General features: G+C 39.3%; 1 protein-coding gene across 2 annotated transcripts in view; it reads right to left on the reverse strand.

Moving 5' to 3' along the window:
• Nucleotides 1-416: 416 nt before the first annotated feature.
• LOC146583857 (CD82 antigen-like) overlaps nucleotides 417-26,937 on the reverse strand; it is a 44,118-nt gene continuing 17,597 nt past the window's right edge. For both annotated transcript variants that reach the window (XM_085278465.1, XM_085278472.1), the window contains 8 exons: nucleotides 25,481-25,553; nucleotides 23,010-23,082; nucleotides 13,033-13,154; nucleotides 8,982-9,056; nucleotides 4,868-4,966; nucleotides 2,779-2,952; nucleotides 2,613-2,696; nucleotides 417-1,942 (listed from right to left, as the gene is read on the reverse strand). In XM_085278465.1, the coding sequence (XP_085134591.1) occupies nucleotides 1,865-1,942; nucleotides 2,613-2,696; nucleotides 2,779-2,952; nucleotides 4,868-4,966; nucleotides 8,982-9,056; nucleotides 13,033-13,154; nucleotides 23,010-23,082; nucleotides 25,481-25,549 (774 nt within the window). In that variant the 5' untranslated portion in view covers nucleotides 25,550-25,553 and the 3' untranslated portion in view covers nucleotides 417-1,864. The remainder of the gene's footprint in view (nucleotides 1,943-2,612; nucleotides 2,697-2,778; nucleotides 2,953-4,867; nucleotides 4,967-8,981; nucleotides 9,057-13,032; nucleotides 13,155-23,009; nucleotides 23,083-25,480; nucleotides 25,554-26,937) is intronic.

The raw sequence follows: 26,937 nt of genomic DNA on the forward strand, positions 1-26,937 counted from the left end.
TATGTTATATAAAGCACTTTGAGTTATTAAACTATAGATTATGTTAATTTTACACATTAACTTCATATAATTTAAGACCAAAGAGTCTTGCTGACAGATTTCTTTCATTTACTACTGTATTTTTTTTTACCATGTAGGAAAAACTGGCCGAGGGCCGTTTTCCTATTCTCCTGATTGCTCCTATTTGCAATCAGGAGACGCCCCCTGCTGGTCATTAGAATGAATGCAGTCTTTTAGACTGCAGGATAAACTTATGTAGGTGCATAAACAGTCTAATCTAAGAACAACAGCCACAACAATGTTGTCAGAGATGAAGTTCTGAGTTAGAGACATTTAGAGAGCATGAAAAAAAATTTACACTACATTTAAAATATATATATTAACAACATCGTGAGCAACAAGGAATCACACTGAAGTACTGTAATCAGTTTATTGGCAAAATGAAATATGAATCCATTTGTGAGTACATACTTATGACACCAACAAGCTATAATTGAAGAAGGCCATGTACTTCTAAACAGATGTATCCTTTTGTGTCTTAGAAACCATTACAAGGTTAATGGGATGGTATTTATGCGACTGTAAACAAAACAAAACAAAAAACAGGCCACTGAGAAAACCACATACTGGCTTGAAATTAAAATTGTACACAAATGAATGCCAAGGATCCGTGCTAAAAAATAGTCCCATCATGTCACACAGTTCACAAGTGGTTACAATTAATGTGCTACTCTTCTCAAACGTCTGGATTAAACAAGGTTCCATACTTCAACCTAAAAAGGCTCTATTTGCTTGTTTAAAAATGCCAATAGTAAACTGCAACACTTTTAGAAGACAAGTATCTTTTTAGTACCTTATTATTTCCTTTATTATTTTCAGACTTAAAAGCAATTAGGAGAATGGGAAAGAACATCGTTTAAAAATTGAAGGAGAGACCTGCTGCCATAGAAAATACTGGAAGGAATACTTTGGGGACTCAAATTCTTACAAATAAACACTTAAATTCCAGACAAACTACTATAACTTTACACAATAACTCAAAACACTGGCATATAAAAATAAAACAAAACATCCACCGAGTGGACTTTCCAGAGTCGTCAAAACTTTGCTTTTCTCGACATTTTTACAGTGCTGCAGGCATCTTATCATTAGAAGTAGATACAAACACAGGAATTCCTTTTTCTCTTTTTCTTTTTCAAATGGCCATCATGTGAGATACATGCATATATATTTTTGTGAATGATTTGCTAACAATAGTTTGTGTTTCATTCGAAATTCAGTCTTTTACAGTATATTGTCAAAAGCATTGGAATGATTAACCATAAAGGGTAAAATCTCTGAAATGATTCCATTGGTTGAATTTCTCACAGCTGTTTACCTAAAACGAACATGATGGCCAAACTGGAAAGTTTTAAAATTTTGAAATTTCAATGGCTAATTTTGCTCATTAATGCCTCCAAAGGAAAGGTGAATCCATTTTCACTTCACTATTACAGATGCACAGATGGTTTACTTTCAGATTTTCAAGGGAAACTAAAAGCATGCAGCAGCAAGTTGGCACTGTGGAAACCAGCAACACTGGCAGGGAAAGAAATCCTCCAGTACGACACCTTTCTTTATTAATCTCCTCTAACCCAGTGTCCTCTCAGCATTTTTCAGCTTTGCGCTTTGATCCAAAGTTCAAAACTATAAGTTTTTAAAATAAAACCAGACTGACAAAAAGCCTTAGAGGATAAAATCGAATAAAATCTAAGGAAAAAAATAGACATATTTCATTATTACCCTTGGATACAATTTCGCCAAATACTTTGCTCCCTATTTGTGTGTTTCTTGAGTTCAGTAATGTAACTTCCTCCGCTGAGCTTCAGTATTTTGGCACTTTGGTATAATCCTCCATGTGGACGTTCCTGCACAGGCAGATGGACAGGATCATCCCCAGCAGCTGTTGACCAGAGAAAGACACTTTGAAATTTCTCATTTTTAAGTTATTTATTCATAAACAACTCAGATTGTTCATCTTGAACAAACTCAATCTACAGTTTCAATACATTGGAATTACCAAGATTTCTCCAGTCTGATATGAGCTTATTCTTAGTAGCAAACATTAAAAAACACAGTAAACTAATAACACAAAGAGTCTTTATTCCACTCACTTTGCATCGAAGAACATAATTGTTGGTGAACTTTGCTTTTTTTTTCTTCTTCAAAACAAATATTTGTGACAAAAAATTGTCAGAAATTTGTGAAAAAGTTCAGCATAGCGTAACGCCACAGAAGTGTATGAAAGTGTGTGAGAGCAAAGAAAACATCAGAGCTTTGTGTCACAACACTGTAAATAGAGGAACTGCTCAGCCTTCACTGAGTGATTACTCGGTGTGTTCAACAATGACATGAAGGTGCAGCTGCTTGTTTTATTAAAATTGTATTTGACTTTAATTAACAACATTTTATGATTAACAAAGAATCCAGACACATCCAAAGGTTTCACAAAAAAAGCCACTTTAGTGATGTTGAACTGTAACAGGTATTATTTTGCATATTGTTTGTTTCTGTAAACTACTTTCATGGAAACCCAGCTAGTTATAGGTGAATGAGAGTTAATGACGTTGTACCTCAAGAAGAGTCACTCCAAGGCAAATGCCTAACACAACCCCAATGTTGGTGAGGAGCCACCTCTCCACGCTGGCGGCACATCCCTGATTAAGACAAGAACCTTATTGACTGGAAATGCATCTAAGAGACAGCAAGTATGTGAGATGAACGGAAAACACCATTTACCACATCGTATACAGGCCAGTCAGGTGTCTTAGCCTCACAGAATCCACTGTCAGAGAAGTTTCCAGAAATAAGTGAGATGTTCTGGCAGGAGCAGGGAAACAGCAGCTGCGAGCTGTTGACGATGACCATGTTACCACTCCAATCTGTACGATCAATCCAGCCACAACACTCCATCTACAGATGGGGAGAGTTAAGCACAGGTTTCATTTGTAACAGCCAATGTTTTACTCTCAAGGACGTTTGACTGGCACGGCTGATGAAGGGGTTGACACATATCATTCTGGAACAGCTACTTTTGGCCTGATTTCATGTTTTTCAATTTAACACCAATGTAAACATTTCTGAAGAAAATATCAAAGTATTTTATTTACAAATGTTATTAATCTACTTTCATATTTTGAAATGAAATGAAATTCCTGTTAATGTCAACATGTTGCCGGGGAGGTTCTGACATCACGCAAACCTTAGTTCTAGTTACTGTTTCACTTGGAAAACACTGGTGTGAACCAGGATTAGACAAGTTAAATGCTCAGTTTGCTCTCATGTAGTGTGAGAATTTTCTGTGATTACAGATGTCTGGAAGCCTTTAAGATCCACACAATGCAGTCAAATGGAGTATTTACAACATGCAGCTATCTTATATTAAACATTATATCGTAAGTGTGTTGAGATAAGGTGACTACACACTAACAGTGCAAAAATTTAAACTCAGGAAATCTGCTGATTAAAATAACTGAGGTTTAGATTACTGAAAATTAAAGGTTGATATTAAGTCAAGACTGCAAAGCTATTTTGTCACAAGTGACAGAATCTGTTCATATAAAAATGAAATCTGATTATTTCAGAAGAAACTGGCTGAAAAGAGAAATCTAGAGAGCTATTTTAAGCTACATTACCTTCTTTTGGAAACACATTGATGGAGAAGTGGTAAAAGGCAAAAGTACTGGTCCTTTTAACCCTTTACTACGTTACCTGAGCACCCTTCCAATGCCCTGCTCTACCTCCTGAGCTCAGTGGAAATTAAGATTGTTATTGCTCAGAGTACAAAATAAATTTTATAATATATTTCAGACAGATTCTCATTAGGATAAAAGATCTGATGTCTCAACAGGACCTGGAAAAACTAGTCCATGCATTCATCTTTAGTAGGCTTGATTACTGTAACAGCATCTTTACAGGTCTACCTAAAAAATCAGTCAGACAACTACAGCTCATTCAGAACTCTGCTGCTCGAGTCCTCACTAAGACCAAAAAAGTGGACCACATCAGTCCAGCTCTGAGGTCTTTACACTGGCTGCCTGTCCGTCAGAGGATAGACTTTAAAGTTCTGATGCTGGCCTATAAAGCTCTGAATGGTTTAGGACCAAAATACATCAGTGACCTCCTGACCCAGTATGAACCTTCCAGATCCCTCAGGTCATCATGGATCCGGTCTTTTATCAGTTCCCAGAGTCAGAACCAGACACGGAGAAGCTGCATTCAGCTTTTATGCTCCTTATATCTGGAACAAACTCCCAGAAAGCCTCAGATCAGCTGAAACACTCAGTTTATTTAAATCCAGGTTGAAGACTCACCTGTTCTCAGCTGCATTTGAATAAAGCACCAAATCCACACTTTAAGCTTAAATTTCAAAACTTACACTAACTACTGATCTTATCTATTTCTGATTTTATCTGTTTTGATTGTTTGTTTGTTAATTAGTAATTTTGTTTGTTTGCTTGTTTTAATCAATTTTAAATCATGCTTTTTATTTGTTCTTGTTTCTAATGTCTCTGTAAAGCACTTTGAATCACCTTGTTGTTGAATTGTGCTATACAAATAAACTTGCCTTGCCTAGTCTCTTTAGAAAACGTAAATTCAAGTTAATTTGTCTTCTTTGTCTCATTTAGGTTTTCAATGCATTTTCCAGCATCAGCTGACAAGAACAAGTCTAACTGTATAGTTACAAAGTGTAAAGCATCAAATTCCCCCTGTTAAAAATGGACTTTCCTGTGCTTCTAGTTTCTAGCTAGGACATTTCTGCCATTTTGTACCACTGAAGATATTTTTATTGATGGGTTTGTATTTCAGGTCCATGCTTCCAACTCACGTTAGTCTGGATGAAGTCCCAGGCCTGCTCTGTGATTGAACTGTTCCCAGAGTATTTGTCCAGTACCTTAGTGATGACCTTGGAGATCTGCTCGTTGACCTGAAAGACAGCAGGCTGCCAGAGTTGGTGAAACATGTATTACCATAAACATATAGGCAGCGTAATATGCCCACACTGTATCCATGTTTGAGCCAATGTGTCTCTTTTGTGTCTTCTTTTTGTGAATATATTGTTGGATGGATACCATTCAAATGAACTAAATTAAAACGCCCTCACTACATGCTATGCCAGACGCTAAGTAAAATAAAAATTTCTCAATGTGGCATGCTTTAAATCTTATTAATTAGAAGGACTATGTGAGTTTTTGTCAATCATAACAACAATATTTACAGCCCATCGTTGTATTTTTACTCAGTTGTATATAGTATTTGTATTTGTATTCTATTTTTATCTTATTGTATATTTATTTTATTTTATTCTACTGTATATAGTATTTTATTTTATTCTATTCTGTACAGCTGTGTACTGTATTTATTCTTATTGTATTCTAATTTTTGCCTCATAACTTTTGCACTGTCCACTTCCTGCTGTGACAAAACAAATTTCCCACGTGTGGGACTAATAAAGGTTATCTTATCTTATCTTATCTTCATTTATAATATGATGACTAACATATTGTGTAGGTCTTTCTTGGAAATATTACAGTTCATTTGCAAGAAAGTACAAAAAAGGTTCTTCTGAGAATAATTGGAAAACATAGCTATACTTATTTTACACAAGTTCAAAAAGTTTATGAATGCAAAAAGACAAAAGAAAAAAGAGAAGGACTGTAGGAGCAGTCAGCTTCTTCAGGTCAGCAGATGTTTTATCTCAAAATAAGCCTCTTTTTTTTGTTCAGGCTGAACAGCAGACATTTGCATCCAAACTTTTCACCAGAATTTATATTAGTTTACACTCTTTGCTAACAGAATACAGTTTTGCTCCTGCACCCTACGAGCGTCTGCCAGCACAAATGAACCTGCTGCTAGTTGATCAGAGACATCGAAAAAGGCCAACTGAAGACCGGACAGTCCTGATCCTCAAGGACCCCCAGAAAGGGCCGGTCCCATCCAACTACCAGTCTCAATAACCTGCTTCAGCACCACATGGAAGCTCCTGTCAGGCATCATAGTGGCTAAGATGAACAGGCACATGGCTCAATACATGAGCGGGGCATAGAAAGGAAATGGCAAGAATACCAGAGGCGCGAAACACCAGCAACTGGTAGACCGAGCAGTTACCCAAGACTGCAAAACCAGACTGACCAACCTGTGCACTGCCTGGATTGTGACAAGAAGGCCTATGACTCGATGCCCCACAGCTGGATACTGGAATGACCTATACAAGAGCAGAAGAACCCTAAGAGAATTCATCAGGAACTCAATGGGGATGTGGCGTACAACACTGGAGGCCAACCTCAAGCCCATAGCACAAGTCACCATCAAGTGCGGGATCTACCAAGGAGATGCTCTGTCCCCACTGCTGTTCTGCATAGGCCTCAACCCCCTCAGTGAGATCACTGAGTTGACTGACTACGGATACTGACTTTCGGAGCAGTTGTCAGCCACCGGCTTCCTGGATGACAAAAAGCTGTATGCCAAGAGAGAGACATGGATTCGCTGATCCACACCACCAGGATATACCGCAACGACATTGCAATGTCATTCGGACTGGAGAAGTGTACTTGGATGATAACAAAGAGAGGGAAGGTAGTCAGAATTGAGGGGATCGAACTAGCAGAAGGCAACATAAAGCGCCTTGAGGTGACTGTTGTTGTGATTTGGCGCTACATAAATAAAATTGAATGGAACTGAACATTGCAGACATTGAGGACAGCTACATGTTCCCACAGGCAAATGGGAACCATGAAGCTCCCCCTAGGAAAGCTGCAGTCACCAAGTACCTGCAGAGGACCAGGCAAAAGAACAAGATCCAGGCTATCTACACCTACACCCTGTGGGGTTAGGTTAATTGGTGATTCTTAATTGCCCATAGGTGTGAATGTGAGTGGTTGCCTGTCTCTCTGTGTCAGATTGGTGATCTGTCCAGTTTGAACCCTGTCTGTCACTATATGGCAGCTGGGATAGGCTTCAGTCACCCGATGACTACAAACTCCCAAGATGTGAAGTTAGTTCAACTCTGATACATAAAGATTATGAGGAAGAATAAATCACCAGCCAAAACAACGTCTGTAGAGACTGAACTGCAGAGGTAGCAAAAGTACAAAAATTCTGCACTTAAGTAGAAGTACAGATACCTAAAAAGTACTCCAGTAAATGTTGAAGTACTGAATGAAATGCACTCAAAGTAAAAAAGTAACTCTTTCGAGGATGTTTTTTTTAAACAGCTTATTTGTGTAAAGTTAACTGAACCTGTTATGTTAATGTAATAACAAAATAGCAAGTGGGAATACAAACTTTATTTTAGTCAGAGTTTTTTATTCTAATTGTCCTCAGCTTGAACCAATTAAATAGAAATGAGCAGAGAAAAAGAAGGAAATCTATTAAAATCTAAAATCTATTTTCTGTTGCCTACATTGTAGAGGGTGACTTTGCTTCTAAACAGGAAAATGAGTACAGGGTTAAAGTGGGATACAGCAGGTGGGGGAACCCTAAAACTGATTGTAATGGCTCAGTGTGGGGAAAACAACTCATAACTGACGATCATTTCTAATGTGAGCTCCAGTAAACTCTTGGCTCTGACGGAGGCGGTCGCATCTTTCCCCGTGTCCCTCACCTTATCTTTCCTGCTTGGCTTCTCATGTCCTTCTCTAGTCTCAACTAACTTTAAGAGAGAACCTCAGAGAGCTTCTCCATCTTGTTCTCTAAAACCTAAAGAATTATGGATTTGATTAACTGGTCCCTCAACCCAATTGACACCCTTTTGTCGACGAGAAGCCAGGATTCGAGAGAGCCTGATTGTCCTGGAGGGACATTTCCTGCCGGATAAACGATGGATGAGTGGCAGCATTGGCACAGCGTTTTCCTGGCGGGACTGTCGATTGAGGACATAGAAGATTTATACCTATTTGGAACCATGATAACAGGGTTCTTGCTGATCAGAGCTGGCTCGGCGCTGGCTTATCAAAGATTAAAGAAAGCGATTACAGCTGGTCAAAACCCCACAAGGCTGGCCACTATGATCGAAGCGACGGGAAATACCGCTTATGACCTGCAGTCATGCCAGCATTGTGCAAAAAACAAAAACAAAAAATCCCCCAAAAAATCAAAACTCTCAGCCACTTTCAACTCTAACTATAGTGCATGGTTTTGCCTCCTGTTATGTGACATCCTCTGGGATTTACACGTACAGCACTGCCTTTCATGTGTTGCCGTTTAGGATCAAATCGGTTTGATGTTTGAAGCCTTAAATCTGTCAAATCAAAATTAACGAGCCTGTTCTGAAAATGTAAAGAGTAGGAAATACAGATATTGGTTCAAAAATGTAGGGAGTCAATATAAAGAGAACTACTCAGTTAAAGCAGAGATACGTGAAAATTCAAAGTACAGTAACAAAGTATTTGTATGCCATTATTTAACACTTCACATCAGCTAAGCATTTATTGTTGGACCAATGACTGAAATAACTCATAGCAGGAAGGAGGTTTGGCCTGGACTTGAGCAGCAGACAGTGGCTGAGAAGACCTTCCAACAGAAGTTCAGATACAGTAAAAGCTGACGTCCTTTTTCTTGTAGTGTTCTGCTTTCATTTGTCTGTGTGAACACAATCTCCTGGCTCTCTGAGCAAAAGTATAAAACGTAAAGTATAAAACGCTTTGACACCCAGTACCCAGCTCGTATTTGGCAAAAGGACTGACTTTGCAGTTGATATAAACTAAAGAAAACCTCAACCCTCATCTCTCAAAATAAACCAAGAAAAAACAAATAGTAAACACTTTAAAAACTATTCTTAACCATGAAGCTTTCACTGTGTTTTACTTCTGGCTGAAATACCTCAAACTAAATAACTAAGTCTGAACACTGCTACTGTAGATTTTTTTCTTTGCATGGTGGGTACATTTATCACAGCATGTGGATGAACTCAAGCTTGCAATATTTGAAATGCCATCACTCACCACATCCTTCTGAAAGTAGATGAGGGCACCAGCTGCAAACTGAGTGATGAGGATGAGCAGGATGACGCTGAAGTACTGAGGAGGATCACAGAGAACAGTGAATACAAAAATTTAGGGGCATGTGAACAGCTGTATAAATAAAACTGAATTGAATTAAATTGAAATTGAACAGTCAGACCCACCTGTTAGTTAGTGGTACATACACAAGCATATCCCTCTATTATGTTTTACTGTTGTCAAGAGGGAGAGCAGCAAATAAACTCCATATCCAAATGCAGTTTTCCCCAGGCTGCCAGCCGTGCCAGCGCCATCTTACCCTCCGACCATACATACATTACACAAACATCACATGGGGAAGACAGGTCAGAGAGGTATAGCAAAGGAAACACACGAGGAAAGACGAGGAGAAGAAAGAACTGCCCCCAGACTGAGCTCCAACAGGGAGATCAGTTTGAGAACAGAAAAAGAGAGAAAGTGTCCCTTCACCCGGTTAAGCAAAAGTCAACAATCTTCGATCAACGCGGACGGCCTTAAAGGAGGAACAAAGAGTCCTGACAACAATCCTGTTATCATGGAGATTTTTGTTGTTCCAGTCAGCTTAGACCTTGGCAGGCCTTCAGCTGGCGCCAGTGGGATAGCCGCATGAGTGAAGATGAATGAGTTCAAGTTCAAGTTCAAGGTTCAAGGTTCTTTATTTGTCACATGCATAGTTATACAAGTATAACACACAGTGAAATGTAGCCTGACACGCTCCTCGACATGTGCAAAAATGTGTGTGTGTGGGGGGGGGGGGGGGGGGGGGTGTAGAGGAAGAACATTATATATATATATATATACATATATAGTATATACACTGGGTGAATGTGCAGTAGTAGCAGCAAGCAGGTGAATTCTGTACATTAATATGAATAGATATCTGACTATTTTACAGAATATTATACAATGATTGGGTTTAGTGCAAACAACTGCATCCAATTTTTACAATTGGTCTAATGTCCGTCACTGGTCACCAATTCTCTCAATTCTTTTTGTTCTTCTCCAAGATCTTATCTATATTGCGTTCAAAACACAGTCTGAGCACTCACAGTCCTGCCAACCGTCTGTCATGTCGGCCAGCCTTGTGGGATTTTAAACAGCTGTAGCCGCTTCTTGTTCTTCGATAAGCCGGGTCCGAGCCAGCTCCAATCAGCCAGAACTCTGTTATCATGGTTCCGAATTGGTAGATGTCGTTCAATGTCCTCCATCGAGAGCGTCACCAGACACACGACGCAACCGACCATCCAGTATCCGGCAGCAAACGTCTCCGCAGGACACTCGGGCTCTCCCAAGCCCAGGAAGGTGTCAATTCCGTTACGGGACCAGTTGATCAAATCCATAATTCTTTAGGTTTTAGAGAACAAGACTGAGAAACTCTCTGAGGGTCAGAGAATAAGCAAGACTATACAAAAGATGAGAAGCCAAGCAGGAAAGATAAGGGAGAGGGAGAAGGAGAAAAGTGCGACCGCCTCCGTCAAGAGCCAACAGAGAAAAGAGAGCTCAGAGAGAGCTTTTGTGCTCAGAGCTGTTTGTTTGTTGGTCTGAGGCAGCCATTCTTTAAGTTAAGAGCGCTGTGGCTCACTTTAAAAAAACAGAATATGAAGATAAAAAGTCTTTTCCTCCTTCCTGTTTTTTTTTTTTTTTAATATATTGTTAAATTTCAGATCCATCCATCTATGCAACCATGTTTTAAATGTTTGATTTTTAATGGCAACAAAAACTAAAATTAAGCATTTGTGATAATTGGCAATGTGTGTTTCACATCATTGGGAAGGAATTCTGGCCCACTCTTTGCAGAATTATTTTAATTCAGCCCTGCTGGGGTTTTCAAACATGAACAGCTTGCTGAAAGTCCTGCCAGTGCATCTCAAGCTGATTCAAGTCCAGATTCTAACTTCAGAGGTGAACCTGCTGGTGTGCTTTGACTCATTATCCTAACCCAAGAGCACTTGAACATCCTGTCATTCTCCTTCAGAATTTTCTGGTAGAGACCAAAACTCATGGTTCCATCGATTATGACAAGTCACCCAGCTCCTGAAGCTGCAAAGCAGAACACCACACTACCACCACCACGTTTGACTCTGGCATAATATTCTTTTTGTGCAACACTGTGTTAGTAACCAGATACCAGATGTAACACCAGTTGTAACAGGACACAAACCTTCAGTCCAGAGAATATTTTCCCCCAAAATGTTGGGATCGAGATGTTTTTTTGACAAATACACTTTTGTGTTCTTTTTGCTCAGCAGCGCTTTTCGCCTTGGAACTCTCACGTGAAAGCATTTTTTGCCCAGTCTCTTTCTTACTGTTGAATCACAAATGATGAATAACTGACCAAATGAGGCCCTATTTATTTCCCCTAATAAATGAAATGACAATTTTGAATTTATTCAGGTTATATTTGTCTTATATATAAGATATATTTAGTTTTATAATCTGAAACATTTAAATATCACAAATAGATGGAAAAAAAAAAGAAATCAGGAAGGGGGAAAAACTTTTGACAGTATTGTAAATAAATGATGTACAAAGTCTGCTTATTGACAAAGTCTCCTATCATCAAGAAGAATTGGCTGTGTGAAGCCTCAATCACTACTTTCACAACACTTAGAAGAAACATTGTAGAGATGCTAGAAAAAAAGCCACAAAAATTTACAGTGGACTGCTGAACACTGGATGACAACGGTACTGATAAAAGGGCACAAGTGCTCACTGGAAAACACGGTGGCATGTTTCAAGTATGCAAGACACTAACCCAGGTTTAGCCTTACTCTGGCCTGGGTGTAGCTGCTGAATGATGATATTGGATAGAATGGAAGTTGGTAGATAGTTTGGTAAGCGCACGTGCAGATACCAAAGTCCAGATCTCACTGTTTTGATGTCCTTTCTGTTTGTTTCTCTTCAGCTATCTTCTACCTTGTCTCCCTCAGTAATGTATTTGCAGCTATTACTCCACAAGGGTGTGATGCACAATCTCCTCTCAATAGCTAATGCCAAGTTGTGTCTTCTATTTGAACTCTGGGAAACACTGATGTGAACTTCTCTCCAGGTGATGGAACCTCCCTTCCAGGTGAATTGTCAACATATCGTTTGATGTGTTTCTCTGTGTGAACTCGTACACACTTTTATTGTTGTGGAAATCTTCTGGACTTAAAGTACTGCGATTAGCTGAACTGTTCTTTCCAAAACATGCAGTAGTTGAATAAGCTCTTAAAGTAACACAGCTAATGGTCTTCAGTAGTGGTGCAACGGATCACGGTTGATTCATAATCCGAACCGATCCCACTCCACGGTTTGGTACGCACGTGATCCGAAGATTCAAAAACGAAGGAAAAAAAGTATGTGTATGGTGCGCGTGGTGGGTCTGTCCAAGTGGAGGAGCAGAGGAGGTTGCGGCATTTAAGCAGCCCTTTGATGCCCAGTCTGACCGGGCTAAAGCTGTTACAGAAGCTACTGGGGTGTTAGCTGCAGACGGGAGGCCGTATTCTGTTGTGCAAAACAAGGGGTTTAAACGGTGATGAACGTGCTTGAGCCACGCTATGATATCTCGTTGTGCGTCCACTTCCGTGACAAGATCGTTCCAAGCATGTATGAGCAGGAGAAGTTTAAAGTTATGGCTGAACTGTCCCAGGCATCTTCTGTTGCCCTAACTACAAATGGGTGGACCTCCAGGGCAACGGAAAGCTACGTGACCGTGACCGCTCATTATATCACAGCGGAGTGGTAGATACAAAGCCCTGTACTGTATTGCATGGATTGAGTCTTGAGTTGAATGTTTTTAATTGGCAAAAAATACTTAAATAAGTTAATAAGTTATGTTAAGTTTGCTGATCCGAAAATTGATCCGATCCATGACTTAAAACCGTGATCCGATCCGAACCGTGAGATTTTTGATCCGTTGCACCACTAGTCTTCAGTAAGGATGCAAAAGTTAACTATTGACAGGAAAACCTTTACATCATTTATATTTTTTCATTATCATGTCTAAATGGGGACGGTACACACACATACTCACCAGGCTCAGCAGAGAGCGGACCTCATAAATGGCCCCCAAGCAACCGAAGAAGCTTATGAGAATGGGGAAAGCTCCAACTCCTATCAAAATGTAGCATGCCAACTTCACATCTGTGGAGTTTTCTGAGGATCAGCAACAGAGATCTCAGGTTACAAACTGCAAGCTGTCAGAGCGTGTGACTATGGCTACCATACTGTTAGGATATACATTATGCTTTTTGTTTAAGTAGCAAAGCACATTGGTCACACATGCATGTTTGAGTTGTAACTTGTTTCTAAGGCGATTTCATCACAGTGGTAAGTTTACATTATTCAACTATAACCGAGCAAATGTCAGACTGAATTTAAGAATGTTACAGCTGACCTACCAGATCCCGACATCCATGGATTGGAATTACACAGTAATTGTGTAAATGTTTTTTTCCTGTATGCCATGAAATGCTAGATATTTACTAAAGTGATTTTTATGTCGTGTAAGATTCAGAAAATAATCTAAGAGACTTTCGATCTTTCTAAGCCCCATTAATTAAACAAAACAAAAAGAGTGAGACAAGAGTTAGTACTTTCCCAGTCCTCCTAAATCTAGCTGTAGGGAGTTATACAAAATATACCTAACACAACAGTTAGACATTAAAGTAAAACAGACTGTGTGGACTTGTTATCAGTGTTGCAATTGATCAACTTTCCCATTAACTGAAGCATTTTGACATTTCAACATTGTATAGTACAGAACTGAGAGAAGAACAAACAACAAACTACATGAAGGTGATTTGAAGTAGATGACTGCACGTCTTCATTATGAACACATTTCTAAAGTTTGACTATAATATCGGAAACACTGCAAACCCATCAGGTAACTTAAAAAAAAATATTGATTCCCAGTCTGCTTTTGTATTGCGGTTCCCATGTGAGCTCTAAAACAAAATCTAAATACTTATTTGAGTATGACCTCAATAATAACGGAGCCCACAGGGCAGATTTAATAATGCTCTGCACAAGTAACGACGTTACCTTTTTCAGTAACGAGTAATCTAAATAATTACTATTCCTATCGTTACAACGCCGTTACCGTTACTAACAAGAAAATGCGGTGCGGTCGTGTTACTATTTTTCAACAAACAGGCGGCTGAAGCTGTCTTCAGCTTACTGCATCTTATATCAGTTGCACGGAAGTAGCTGTAAGTAATCTGGGCGATAACTTTTTGGCACAACACGAGATAAGGCGGCAAAACAATCGCATGAATGCTGCTGTTTGGCTGAGGTAAAACCAGAGTCATGATAAACGATATATACGCGTTTTTTTCTCAATAGTTTCGTCATGTTTAACGTCTAAGGACAGCGCAGCGAGCACTCTCTGCATATGACCAAAAAAATTAAAAAACAAACAAAAATCAGCCCTTTCGTGTTGGTGGAAAAATGTCAACCAATCAAAAAATGATATGGCACCATGACATTTGGTTGTTTAGGAAGAGGGGGAAGTTTTAGGAGTGACGGAGAGAGAGAGAGAGTTTTGAGATGTGAGAGATTTGTGACGTTTAGCGTGTTTGGAGTGTGTACTTAATGTGTTGTCTTGTGTAGTTAGTGTGTAGTGTTGTGGATGATATATATCAAGCTCAGGTCCTCTACCAGAGGCCTGGGAGCTTGAGGGTCCTGCGCAGTATCTTAGCTGTTCCCAGGACTGCGCTCTTCTGGACAGAGATCTCCGATGTTGTTCCCGGGATCTGCTGGAGCCACTCGCCTAGCTTGGGAGTCACCGCACCTAGTGCTCCGATTACCACGGGGACCACCGTCACCTTCACCCTCCACATCCTCTCGAGCTCTTCTCTGAGCCCTTGGTATTTCTCCAGCTTCTCGTGTTCCTTCTTCCTGATATTGCTGTCATTCGGAACCGCTACATCGATCACTACGGCCGTCTGCTTCTGTTTGTCTACCACCACTATGTCCGGTTGGTTAGCCACCACCATTTTGTCCGTCTGTATCTGGAAGTCCCACAGGATCTTAGCTCGGTCATTCTCCACCACCCTTGGGGGCATCTCCCATTTTGACCTCGGGACTTCCAGGTTATACTCGGCACAGATGTTCCTGTACACTATGCCGGCCACTTGGTTATGGCGTTCCATGTATGCCTTGCCTGCTAGCATCTTGCACCCTGCTGTTATGTGCTGGATTGTCTCTGGGGCATCTTTACACAGCCTGCACCTGGGGTCTTGCCTGGTGTGATAGACCCCAGCCTCTATGGATCTTGTGCTCAGAGCTTGTTCTTGTGCTGCCATGATTAGTGCCTCTGTGCTGTCTTTCAGTCCAGCTTTGTCCAGCCACTGGTAGGATTTCTGGATATCAGCCACCTCCTCTATCTGCCGGTGGTACATACCGTGCAGGGGCCTGTCCTTCCATGATGGTTCCTCGTCTCCCTCCTCTTTCTTGGGTTTCTGCTGCCTGAGGTATTCACTGAGCACTCGGTCAGTTGGGGCCATCTTCCCAATGTATTCTTGGATGTTCGTTGTCTCATCCTGGACTGTGGTGCTGACACTCACCAGTCCCCGGCCCCCTTCCTTCCGATTAGCGTACAGCCTCAGGGTGCTGGACTTGGGGTGAAACCCTCCATGCATGGTAAGGAGCTTTCTTGTCTTTATGTCAGTGGCTTCTATCTCCTCCTTTGGCCAGCCTATTACCCCAACAGGGTACCTGATCACGGGCAGGGCGTAGGTGTTGATGGCCCGGATCTTGTTCTTACCGTTCAGCTGACTCCTCAGGACTTGCCTGACCCTCTGCAGGTACTTGGTGGTTGCAGCTTTTCTAGCGGCCTCTTCATGGTTCCCATTTGCCTGCGGGATCCCCAGGTACTTGTAACTGTCCTCTATGTCTGCAATGTTGCTTTCTGGTAGTTCAATCCCCTCAGTTCTGACTACCTTCCCTCTCTTTGTTTATATATATATATATATATATATATATATATATATATATATATATATATATATATATATATATATATATATATGTCCCCGTGGTAATCGGAGCACTAGGTGCGGTGACTCCCAAACTAGACGAGTGGCTCCAGCAGATCCCGGGAATAACATCGGAGATCTCTGTCCAGAAGAGCGCAGTCCTGGGAACAGCTAAGATACAACGCAGGACCCTCAAGCTCCCAGGCCTCTGGTAGGGGACCCGAGCTTGAAGGATAAACCGCCCGCAGGGGCTTGCTGGGTGTTATATATATATATATATATATATATATATATATATATATGCCTCTCTCTCTCCTGAGAGAGAGGCAGTCGCTCCATATATCGGTTATTAAGCTTAACGTGGGAATGCTTTACAAACATTCAGAGATGAACTTACACACTTGCATTACTTCTCTCTGGGATAACTTCCTCGGAGATGAAATGCTGGTTTGGTAGCGAGACTACAAATACACACAGCCGCTCTATCACGTGACCACACTGCTCCGATGTGCTACGGTTGTGAGCCGAGTTACGTGGTGTTGCAAGTTTTGTGAGGTGCTTTTTTGATATTTAATGGATCGGATTACATTTTTTATTTTTCTCCGATATCCGATCCAGTAATTTACGTCAGTATCGGACCGATACCGATACGTAATATCGGATCGATCCATCTCTAATCTGTACATAAGTGAGACATTTCATACGGTTTGCGTTGTATGACCACATTCCTGAGCTCAACTCTCTGGACTTGTGCTATCAGGCCGTCTGTCTATCCTTTCAGCTTTGTCCAGCCAGTGATGTATTGTGGGTTGCGAGTGTGGAGTCATGAGTAAGGGAGTGAGCGCACTAGGCTGATGTGATGCATACTGATGCTGGACAGAGCTGAAAGAGCCCTGTGTCTGATGAGGGCACCTGCTGAGCAGCCATGGCTGACAAACATCCTCAGTGATGTGCGCTGTTCTATTCTTTCTCTATTACACTTGGTCACTGTCTCTATATGTCTTCACTGAACCCTCTTCAGTCATGTCTGTACCTTTTCCCCCCTCATGGACACAACTCATCTTTCTCTTTCTCTTTATCTCTTTTTACCATCTTGACATATTATTACTGCAGGTTAACCTTGTAAGTTTTAAAGATCTTTCTGATGTTAGATTTACAATCTGCTATGTCATAACCAACAATGGCTCTTCAGTTACTGAACAACTACAAACAGATGCGTTTCCAAACTGAAACTTTTGGTATATGACTTTGGTTTAAGATTTAGTCATGAAAATGTTTCTGTTTTAGTCAGACTTCAAACATCTGACATTTAACCTCCTAGGACCTGGCGTCCACATATGTGGACATCACATTTTGGGTTATTTAGACCAAAATACTAAATCTTGCTCTACAAGGGCCTGATATCCACTTACGAGGACACTATACTGCTACTCTTCTATCGAAATTTTAAATGAATATCCTCATATGTGGCAAAAATTAGGTAAAAAAGAAAAATCTGGTAATTCTTTGTTTTTATATTCATCAGGTCCCAATCAGCCCAAATATCAAAGAGAAATTAATAATGCATATCATGGAAGAGTTCGGGTCTTAGGAGGTTAATCCAGTTTTCCTCTTTGACACTTTAGTATTCATTCATGGGCTTTAATTTTGTATCCCTCAAGAATTTTGATGTCCCATCAAGTGTTCTTTTGATCTAAGGCAAGGTTATTGAGATTCCTTAGAGACCATGTCCCTCTGGTCTGTACTGCACTGATACAGACACACAGTCCAGATCAAAGTTTTAAGTTTTGATACCAGTATTAAATCTTTATTTCTATTTGGAAAATATTAACTATTATTGTTAATAATAACTGTTATGTGTAAGGTAGTATCATGCCCAACTTGAACACCTGCAGAAGCAAATATCTGTGAGGAATGCAAAAAAACCCTTCCTAATAAGTATTAAAATAATCATAACCGTTGTTTGTTTTTTGTGATTTTTCCTGACTGACTGAATTCATTAGAGGGTCCTTTGTCCCTCTTGGGGGGAAACTCCCACTAGGTTTATATCTGGGACTCTCCACCATTTGACCTTAGAACTGAAGAAGCTTCTCGGATGAGAGGTGAAACGTCTTCAAGTAACTTAAAGAAGTCCAGACGCTTTTCTTTCCAAGCTCCTTAGTTGAAAAAAGCACTTCACAAAAACTTCATGAGAAACTTTAAAACCAATGTCACTGACTGTTATATCTTAATTATCTCATTTAATCATGGCTCAACGTGCTTTATATCTTAAGGTAAAGACCCTACAGTAATTGAAAGAAAACAGAGAAAACTCCAACAATCACATGAACCCCTATTTTGGCAACAGTGGGAAGGAAAAACTTCCTTTTAACAGGAAGAAACATCCAGCAGAACCAGACTCAGGAATGGATGGCCATCTGCTGCGACCAGTTGGGGCTAGGAAAAGGAAGATGGGACAAAGACACACTGTGGAACAGAGCCAGCGATTAATAATAACTAATAATTAAATGCAGAAAGGTGTGTAAACACGTAGTAAGGGGAATCCCCAAGCAGCCTAGATGCACTGCAGTGTAACTAAGGGAGAATTCAGGATCACTTAATCCTGCCCTAGCTATAGAGTACAAAAACTTCAGTTTTATCTGAATTTAGAAGCAGGTCATCCAGGGCTTTACATCTTTAAGACATTCAGTTTAACTCATTGGTGTGTGTTATCTGGCTTCATGGACAGATAGAGCTGGGTGTCATCTGCATAGCAGTGAAAATGTATGCTATGTCTTCTAATGATGCTGCCTAAGGGAAGCATGTATAATGTAAACAGAATTGGTCCTAGCACTGAACCCTGTGGAACTCCATAATTAACCTCAGTGTGTGAAGAGGACTCTCCATTTACATGCACAAACTGGAGTCTATTAGATAGATATGATACAAACCACTGCAGTGCAGTACCTGTAATACCTACAGCATGTTCTAATCGCTCTAATAGGATATTATGGTCGACAGTATCGAACGCTGCACTGAGGTCTAGCAGGACAAGCACAGAGATGAGTCCACTGTCAGAGGCCATAAGAAGATCATTTGTAACCTTCACTAAAGCTGTTTCTGTGCTGTGATGAGCTCTGAAACCTGACTGAAACTCTTCAATAAGCCTCTGCAGATGATCTGTTAGCTGTTTGACAACTACTCTTTCAAGGATGTTTGATATGAAAGGAAGGTTGGAGATTGGCCTATAATTAGCTAAGACTGCTGGGTCTAGAGATGCTTTTTGAGTAAAGGTTTAACTACAGCCAGCTTGAAGGCAAAGAGCAAAACAAACAAAAAATTAAGAAAAGTAGCTGGATATATTGGTTTAACTCAACATACTTACAATATATTTTTTAAGATCAATTACTGATAATCCTGTTGCTAATGGAATAACCACATAAAAAAGTACACATAGTCCATACTACTACTTTGAGGAAGTTTAGGAAACAGACAGTTTGTAGCACATACTTCATGTCGATTAAATTATTATAGATTATATTTGACCATCCCCCCAAAAATCACAATCTAAAACCAAAATCTATAACTCATCAGTGTCATAGGCTGTAACATAGTTTCTCTGCACCGGTTTAATGTCTATGATGTATAGTCACAGAAGTATCAATACATTGGATGTAAAAAACATAGATTCATTACTAAAATAATTACTGTAAAAGGGATTTCATGGTAAGCTGTCTCTAAAAATAGATTCTGGTTTTGTTTTACAGATTTTAACCTTATTTTAAATAGGATTTGATGATTGTTAAAAAAAAAACAAAAATGAATTATCCAGAATTCGCTAGAAAGTGTTAAAAAAATGAAATCCTTTGACAAAATAAGAATGGTATGCTTATGTCTGATCATATATTGATACAGTTTTGAGTTTCATAGTTTGTGTTTTAACAATTCAAATAAGTAAACCATAAAATCTGAGGTTCCCAATGTTTGCATTTCTTCTTTTTTCTTCCTGTCACACAAACAAACAGTGATACTTGGAGCTAGAACATGGCCACATTTAGGCTCTTAATCATAGCTTCTTGTTTTTTTGGCCTAAATGCAATCCACAAGGGGTTTAGTGGGAAGTATCCACTGGAGAAAATACAATATAGCATTTCTGTTTTAGTAGGACTCACACCAAACGCTGGTCAAGACAGCAGGTTGTATTTTTATACTCCTATTCAATAAGAGCAGGAAAGTGACTTAAGTAAAGTTAAAACCAGAGGAGGAAAAAGTACAGACTTTCTTTACTTAGAACTATAGATACCCGTGTCTAAAAAAATACTCCAATAAAAGTAAAAGTACTGAAGCATCTTTTTTACTCAAGTAAAAGTGAAAAAGTAAAGGCTCTGAAATGTACTCTAAGTAGGAAAGTAAAAAGTAGCTCCTTGAAGGACATTTCTAATTCTGTACAAAGGAAACTGATCCCTGTGCTATATTAATATAATAAAATAATATTAGTACATAATAATCCAAATATTTAAATATAAATTCTAATTCAATTGAATGCACTCAGTTTGAATCTGTTATGTAGGGATTCAGCAGGTGGGGAACCCTTAGATCTGTGTAGTGTCTCCGCATAAGGAAAAGAATCACAACTCAAAATGTCTTGGCCGATTCCCATTTTCTAAACTGACTCCACACTGTATATTGTGTTGTTACTAAACTGTTGGTACAAATGTGGATTCAGCAAATTAATCTAACCATAATGGCCCCAAACAGCTGGAGGATACATATGAGAACTGCATGAGAACTTAAATGCAAAACGTAAATGAATATTAGCATATTACAGTTGATTTAAACCAACACTGACCATGGACACCACAGCCACTGTGCACCAGTCCAGCACAGTGCTTTACAATAAATTAACCACAGTACGACAAGCTAACATCTTTATCTCATACAAACAACTATTTTCAGCAACACACGCGTCAAACTGCACACAACAGTTGGTATGTTTATTTATGTTTGTTAAGCTTGAATTTCAAATTACCTGACACTTAAAAAATGTAACTCCCTTCATGTTTTCTCCATGTAATGCTAGCTAGATTTGAAGTACCGCAACCACAACATACGGACACCTGCACTCCTTTCTACAGTGGCTGGGAAGTGCAAATCGCAACAAATTACAAAAACCCACAACAAATTAAAAACCCGCAACAAATTAAAAACCCGCAACAAATTAAAACCCCGCAACAAATTAAAAATCCTTGACGGAAAGGGATTGTCTGAAATACCGGAAGTGACGCAACGATTAGCCTAATAGGGCTTTTGGAGCGTGATGTCACGAGAGGGGGCGTGGCCATGGTTTTTGGTTGTGGTGCCATATTTCTGGGCCAAACAAAGCGCTAGCGAAAGAGGAGCGAAAGTACACGGATAACACCAGCTATGGTTCGTACTTGCTGTGCGGTCGGTTGTAAAGTTAGATCGCACGACCGGCAAGGGAATAAGGTTGAAAATGGTTTATCTTTTCATTCTTTCCCCATCTGGAAGCAACATGAGGCAGCTCTTGTATCGGATGTTACCAAAAGAAGGCGTCTAGTCTGGATAGCAGCTGTGAGACGAGCTGATATTAATCAATGTATTATAGTAAAAAATGAGACACAGGACACAAACATGGAAGCAAGATATATAATTAGTATTATTTATAATAAATATGAAGAAATAATTGCAATTTCTTTAACCATTGAGAATAACTAAATCCTTCAGGACAATGTCACATCAGTGCACTGAACTCACTATGGCTACGTTCACACTGCAGGTCTTAATGCTCAATTCAGATTTTTATATTTAAATCTGATTTTGTGTCTGCTTGTTCACACTACAAATAAAATGTGACAGCAAAAGCGCTCCTTTGTGAACCCTCAAAGTGGCCTGCATGCGCAAAAGCAGACGTCACACACAACACGCTCTGTTCAGACCCAGACCAAACAGTAATGTTTGACTGATGGCCCTTAATATAAAGACTTGTTTCAGACTTTGCGTTCTCCAATTTTGCTTTAAGTTATTTTGTTATTTATATATGGCCTAATAATTATCCTTATTTTTAATTTGTTGTGGGTTTTTGTAATTTGTTGCGGGTTTTTGTAATTTATTGCGGGTTTTTGTAATTTGTTGCGGTTTTTGTAATTTGTTGCGGGTTTTTGTAATTTGTTGCGGGTTTTTTTTTATTTGTTGTGGGGTTTTTTAATTTGTTGTGGGGTTTTTTAATTTGTTGTGGGGTTTTTTAATTTGTTGTGGGGTTTTTTAATTTGTTGTAGTTTTTGTAATTTGTTGCGGGTTTTTGTAATTTGTTGCGGTTTTTGTAATTTGTTGCGGGTTTTTTAATTTGTTGTGGGGTTTTTTAATTTGTTGTGGGGTTTTTTAATTTGTTGTGGGGTTTTTTAATTTGTTGTAGTTTTTGTAATTTGTTGTGGGTTTTTGTAATTTGTTGTGGTTTTTTAATTTGTTGCGATTTGCACTTCCCAGCCACCGTACCTTTCAGCCCACTTTGACTCCCAAGTATACATGCTCTAGATAAGCGGCCCCCAGCCTTTTTGGGTCCACGGACCGGTTTAACGTCACCGGTTTAACGGATCGGCCTTTAAGGTGTCGCGGATACATACAACAAAATAAAATGATACCAACAAGACAAAAACTGTTGTATTTTTTAAATATATTAATAGACACGAATTCACTGTGTAATTGTGTAACTTTATTAGCAGCGTCCGCCTGAAATGCGCCAACAATATGAAGAGTTAGATCCTCCTATCTGCCCCTTAATGCTCTCTGGCTGCTATGGTAACGTGTAAATACTTCTTTCAAAATAAGACACACAACTACAACATGGGAAAAGACTCAGGGAAACCAAGTCAACAATAAAAACCCTGAAAACCATCAATTTAAATAAACACTCAAGTACAGATACCTAAAAATTCATTCAAGTACAGTAACAAAGTATTTGTACCTCGTTACTTCCCACCACTGGTTCAAACACACAGAGAAGTACAGATGACCTCAAACCTGATCAAGCACTTACTCAGGGCAACGATGAAAGTCTGATTGTCCAGGAGAATCCAAAATCCAAAGCCAACGATGACGGCCCCAAACAGCTGGAGGATACATATGAGAACTGCATGAGAACTATCAGAATGAAAGGATGTCACAAGAAATTTGATAGTTACAAGCACCACTTCCTTTCCATGATTTTCATGTATTTAAAAAAACACTTTGATCAAAATGGGTTCTAAAAACTCACTAATGAGAAGCATGAAATTATGTGTTTTCAGAAGTATCTGTCAGAACAAATAGGAACACAGTGGAAGCTGCAAATGCAGAGGGTGAAATGCAGGTACAATGAAAACCCACTCTATTAAGAGTTTTAATGCAACAGCGCAAATTGTCCTGAGTTGATTAATTTCTTGACATTTTACCTTTATTTTGACTAAAAGTTGCTGTATTGAATATTCCTAAATATTAGCCAACAAGCCAACAACATGTTTGTCTATGTTTGTTTGGAATTACATTTACATTTACATCCCACTTTCTCAAATTTTTTATTGAAAATTATGCAGTTTAACATCACATTGCACTCTGAAAAGAAAGCATAGTACAAATAAGCCATTGGAGTTAAAAAAGGGAATCATGTAATCGACTTATAGCCCAAAACGTATTCTAAATCTTTGACTCATCAAAGTAGCCACCTTTGGCAGATATAACAGCTGAACACACCTGTGGCATTCTTTCCACAATAGAAATCCAATGCAACTCGTCCTGTCAAACCTGCAGCTCAAAGTCTTGTCTTCATAGTTGAAACTGAGACTTGCTTACGCATATCACACAACCTGTTAACTCTCAGAAACTTGTCCTCTGATTCAGTTGTGGCTTTAGATCTGCCGGACCTCTTCCTGTCAGAGTTTGTTTCTGAGTGGTGAATGAAACTGTACTCAATGACACCTTGACTTTTTGCTATGATGGTCTGTCTCCATTGATAATGGCCCTCTCACCATTTTTGCAGCAACGCACTACTTTCTGCAGTACAAGACTGTTCAGCTGATTTTTACAGTGAGTTCCAACACTGCTAATATGCACACAGAGGGGGTTGTAAGTAATCTAAAACAGTTGAAACAGCTGTAGGAATTAGTAGCACCAGCTCTCAAGGCTTGATGAACCTCCATTGCTGCAGAACAGCTTTAAATTGTTAACCCATTTTGAAAAGCCTTTTTGTATAATTCTAACATGTAGATTACTTTTCAGTTCTGGGTAACCTTACCTTTTTTTTTAAAAAAAAGGTCTGGCAGTTCACCCACTTACCTTTGTATCATTTCGAGCTATTCATTGGACATGAACGACTTGAATTGCAATAAATAAATGGACAAATTGGGGTGTTCTAAAACTTTTGACCAGTAGTGTATGCCAAAAGTTCAGTGCGCGAAAACCACCCCCAAACTATTGCAAGCACAATTAAATTCCTTACATGTTAATTTTTATAACATGCATGCATAGAACTCACAGCCACTTGCACAAAAAAGCCATCATGCATATGAGAGTGTCTGCGTTGCACTCACTGCTACAGTTTCGCGCAGACAGGTTGCTTAATGTGCTCAAAGCTGAATCCTGCTTGCATAAACTAACTTAACTTTTCACTGTTTGGAGGGCAGAGCCCAAAGGAAGATTGGTCACTTTGGTGGACTGTTAATGTTAGTGCCTTAAACTGCCTTACACTGTCAGAGCAAAATAAGCGCTACTTTAAACCATATTTATATATCCATCCTTTTTCTTCTGCTTATCCAATTTAAGGGGTTGGAAAGTCTATTTCAGCTGTCACAGAGCAGAGTACACCCTGGACAGGAATGCCTTAAATGCCTGGGCCCTTGGTATCCCAACATAACATTGCATTATCTTCTTACAAATCAATGTAACTGACATTGACACTGCACTGGCAGTCTTCATAAAGTTGAAGGAAGGATGAATGGCAAAATGTACCAAGACATTCTTGATAACAATCGGCTGCCATCCACCAGGATTATGAAGACCAAATGAGGGAGTATGCTTACAAATCATTGTAAGAAGATGATCTGTCCCTAACCACTTGTCAGTGGTTTAATCTTTTGTCATTTTAGTTATATTTACATGTTCAAAATAAACTCTATTCTATTCTATTCTATTCTATTTAGCACCATTTGACAAAATCTAAGATTTATAAAATTCTTCTAAAAAGTAGATCTTAGGCCAAAGCATGATATTCTACAATACAAGCTGGACAGTTTCCCCATGCTTACTTATGTGTTATCAAATGTACTTTGTTATTGTCAGGTTTTTATCTCACCATATTAAGCGCCTTGAGGCGACTCCTGTTGTGATTTGGTGCAATATTAAATCAAACTGACGTGAACTGAATGGAGTAATAAACTCAATCACAAACATACAGCTGCTCTAACACCATCCTAAAGGTGCATTTTTCTGCAACAGAACACTTTTATGAGTCACTAGTAAATTTAAAATACTTACAAAGAAGATGAGGTTGAAGAAGAACAAGAAGTACTTGCTCGCTGTCATGCAGCCTTTCCCCATGGTCATTTATCTGTGAACATGAGACAAATGAAGAGTCATAATAGAAATTTACATTAACAGCCACAGAAGCAGAGATTATTACAGGATGCAGTTTAATTGTAACAGCTTTAGATCAGGGATAATCTTGATGTAAAGAAGTGGCGACAGATGCTGTAAGAATTAGAGACCACTGTGGATCATGATGATCAGATCAGGACGAGGGGCTCAAATCTAAAAGATTACAGCAGCAAAACCAGTACGACCTCAATCTGTGAGCATGGGGAGACTGCACTGGCAGTCAGATGTCTATTCATATTAATGTACAGAATTCACCTGCTTGCTGCTACTACTGCACATTCACCCAATGTGTATGTATGTATATATAAAAAAAAAAAACACCCAGCACGCCCCTGCGGGCGGTTTATCCTTCAAGCTCGATCTTTCGATCTTTCTAAGCCCCATTAATTAAACAAAACAAAAAGAGTGAGACAAGAGTTAGTACTTTCCCAGTCATCCTAAATCTAGCTGTAGGGAGTTATACAAAATATACCTAACACAACAGTTAGACATTAAAGTAAAACAGACTGTGTGGACTTGTTATCAGTGTTGCAATTGATCAACTTTCCCATTAACTGAAGCATTTTGACATTTCAACATTGTATAGTACAGAACTGAGAGAAGAACAAATAACAAACTACATGAAGGTGATTTGAAGTAGATGACTGCACGTCTTCATTATGAACACATTTCTAAAGTTTGACTATAATATCGGAAACACTGCAAACCCATCAGGTAACTTAAAAAAAAATATTGATTCCCAGTCTGCTTTTGTATTGCGGTTCCCATGTGAGCTCTAAAACAAAATCTAAATACTTATTTGAGTATGACCTCAATAATAACGGAGCCCACAGGGCAGATTTAATAATGCTCTGCACAAGTAACGACGTTACCTTTTTCAGTAACGAGTAATCTAAATAATTACTATTCCTATCGTTACAACGCCGTTACCGTTACTAACAAGAAAATGCGGTGCGGTCGTGTTACTATTTTTCAACAAACAGGCGGCTGAAGCTGTCTTCAGCTTACTGCATCTTATATCAGTTGCACGGAAGTAGCTGTAAGTAATCTGGGCGATAACTTTTTGGCACAACACGAGATAAGGCGGCAAAACAATCGCATGAATGCTGCTGTTTGGCTGAGGTAAAACCAGAGTCATGATAAACGATATATACGCGTTTTTTTCTCAATAGTTTCGTCATGTTTAACGTCTAAGGACAGCGCAGCGAGCACTCTCTGCATATGACCAAAAAAATAAAAAAACAAACAAAAATCAGCCCTTTCGTGTTGGTGGAAAAATGTCAACCAATCAAAAAATGATATGGCACCATGACATTTGGTTGTTTAGGAAGAGGGGG

This window comes from Mchenga conophoros, linkage group LG1, assembly GCF_057382185.1.
Source record: "Mchenga conophoros isolate Kocher_MC1m ecotype Shallow Benthic linkage group LG1, M_conophoros_male_GT1.1, whole genome shotgun sequence".
NCBI classification, from domain to species: Eukaryota; Metazoa; Chordata; class Actinopteri; order Cichliformes; family Cichlidae; genus Mchenga; species Mchenga conophoros.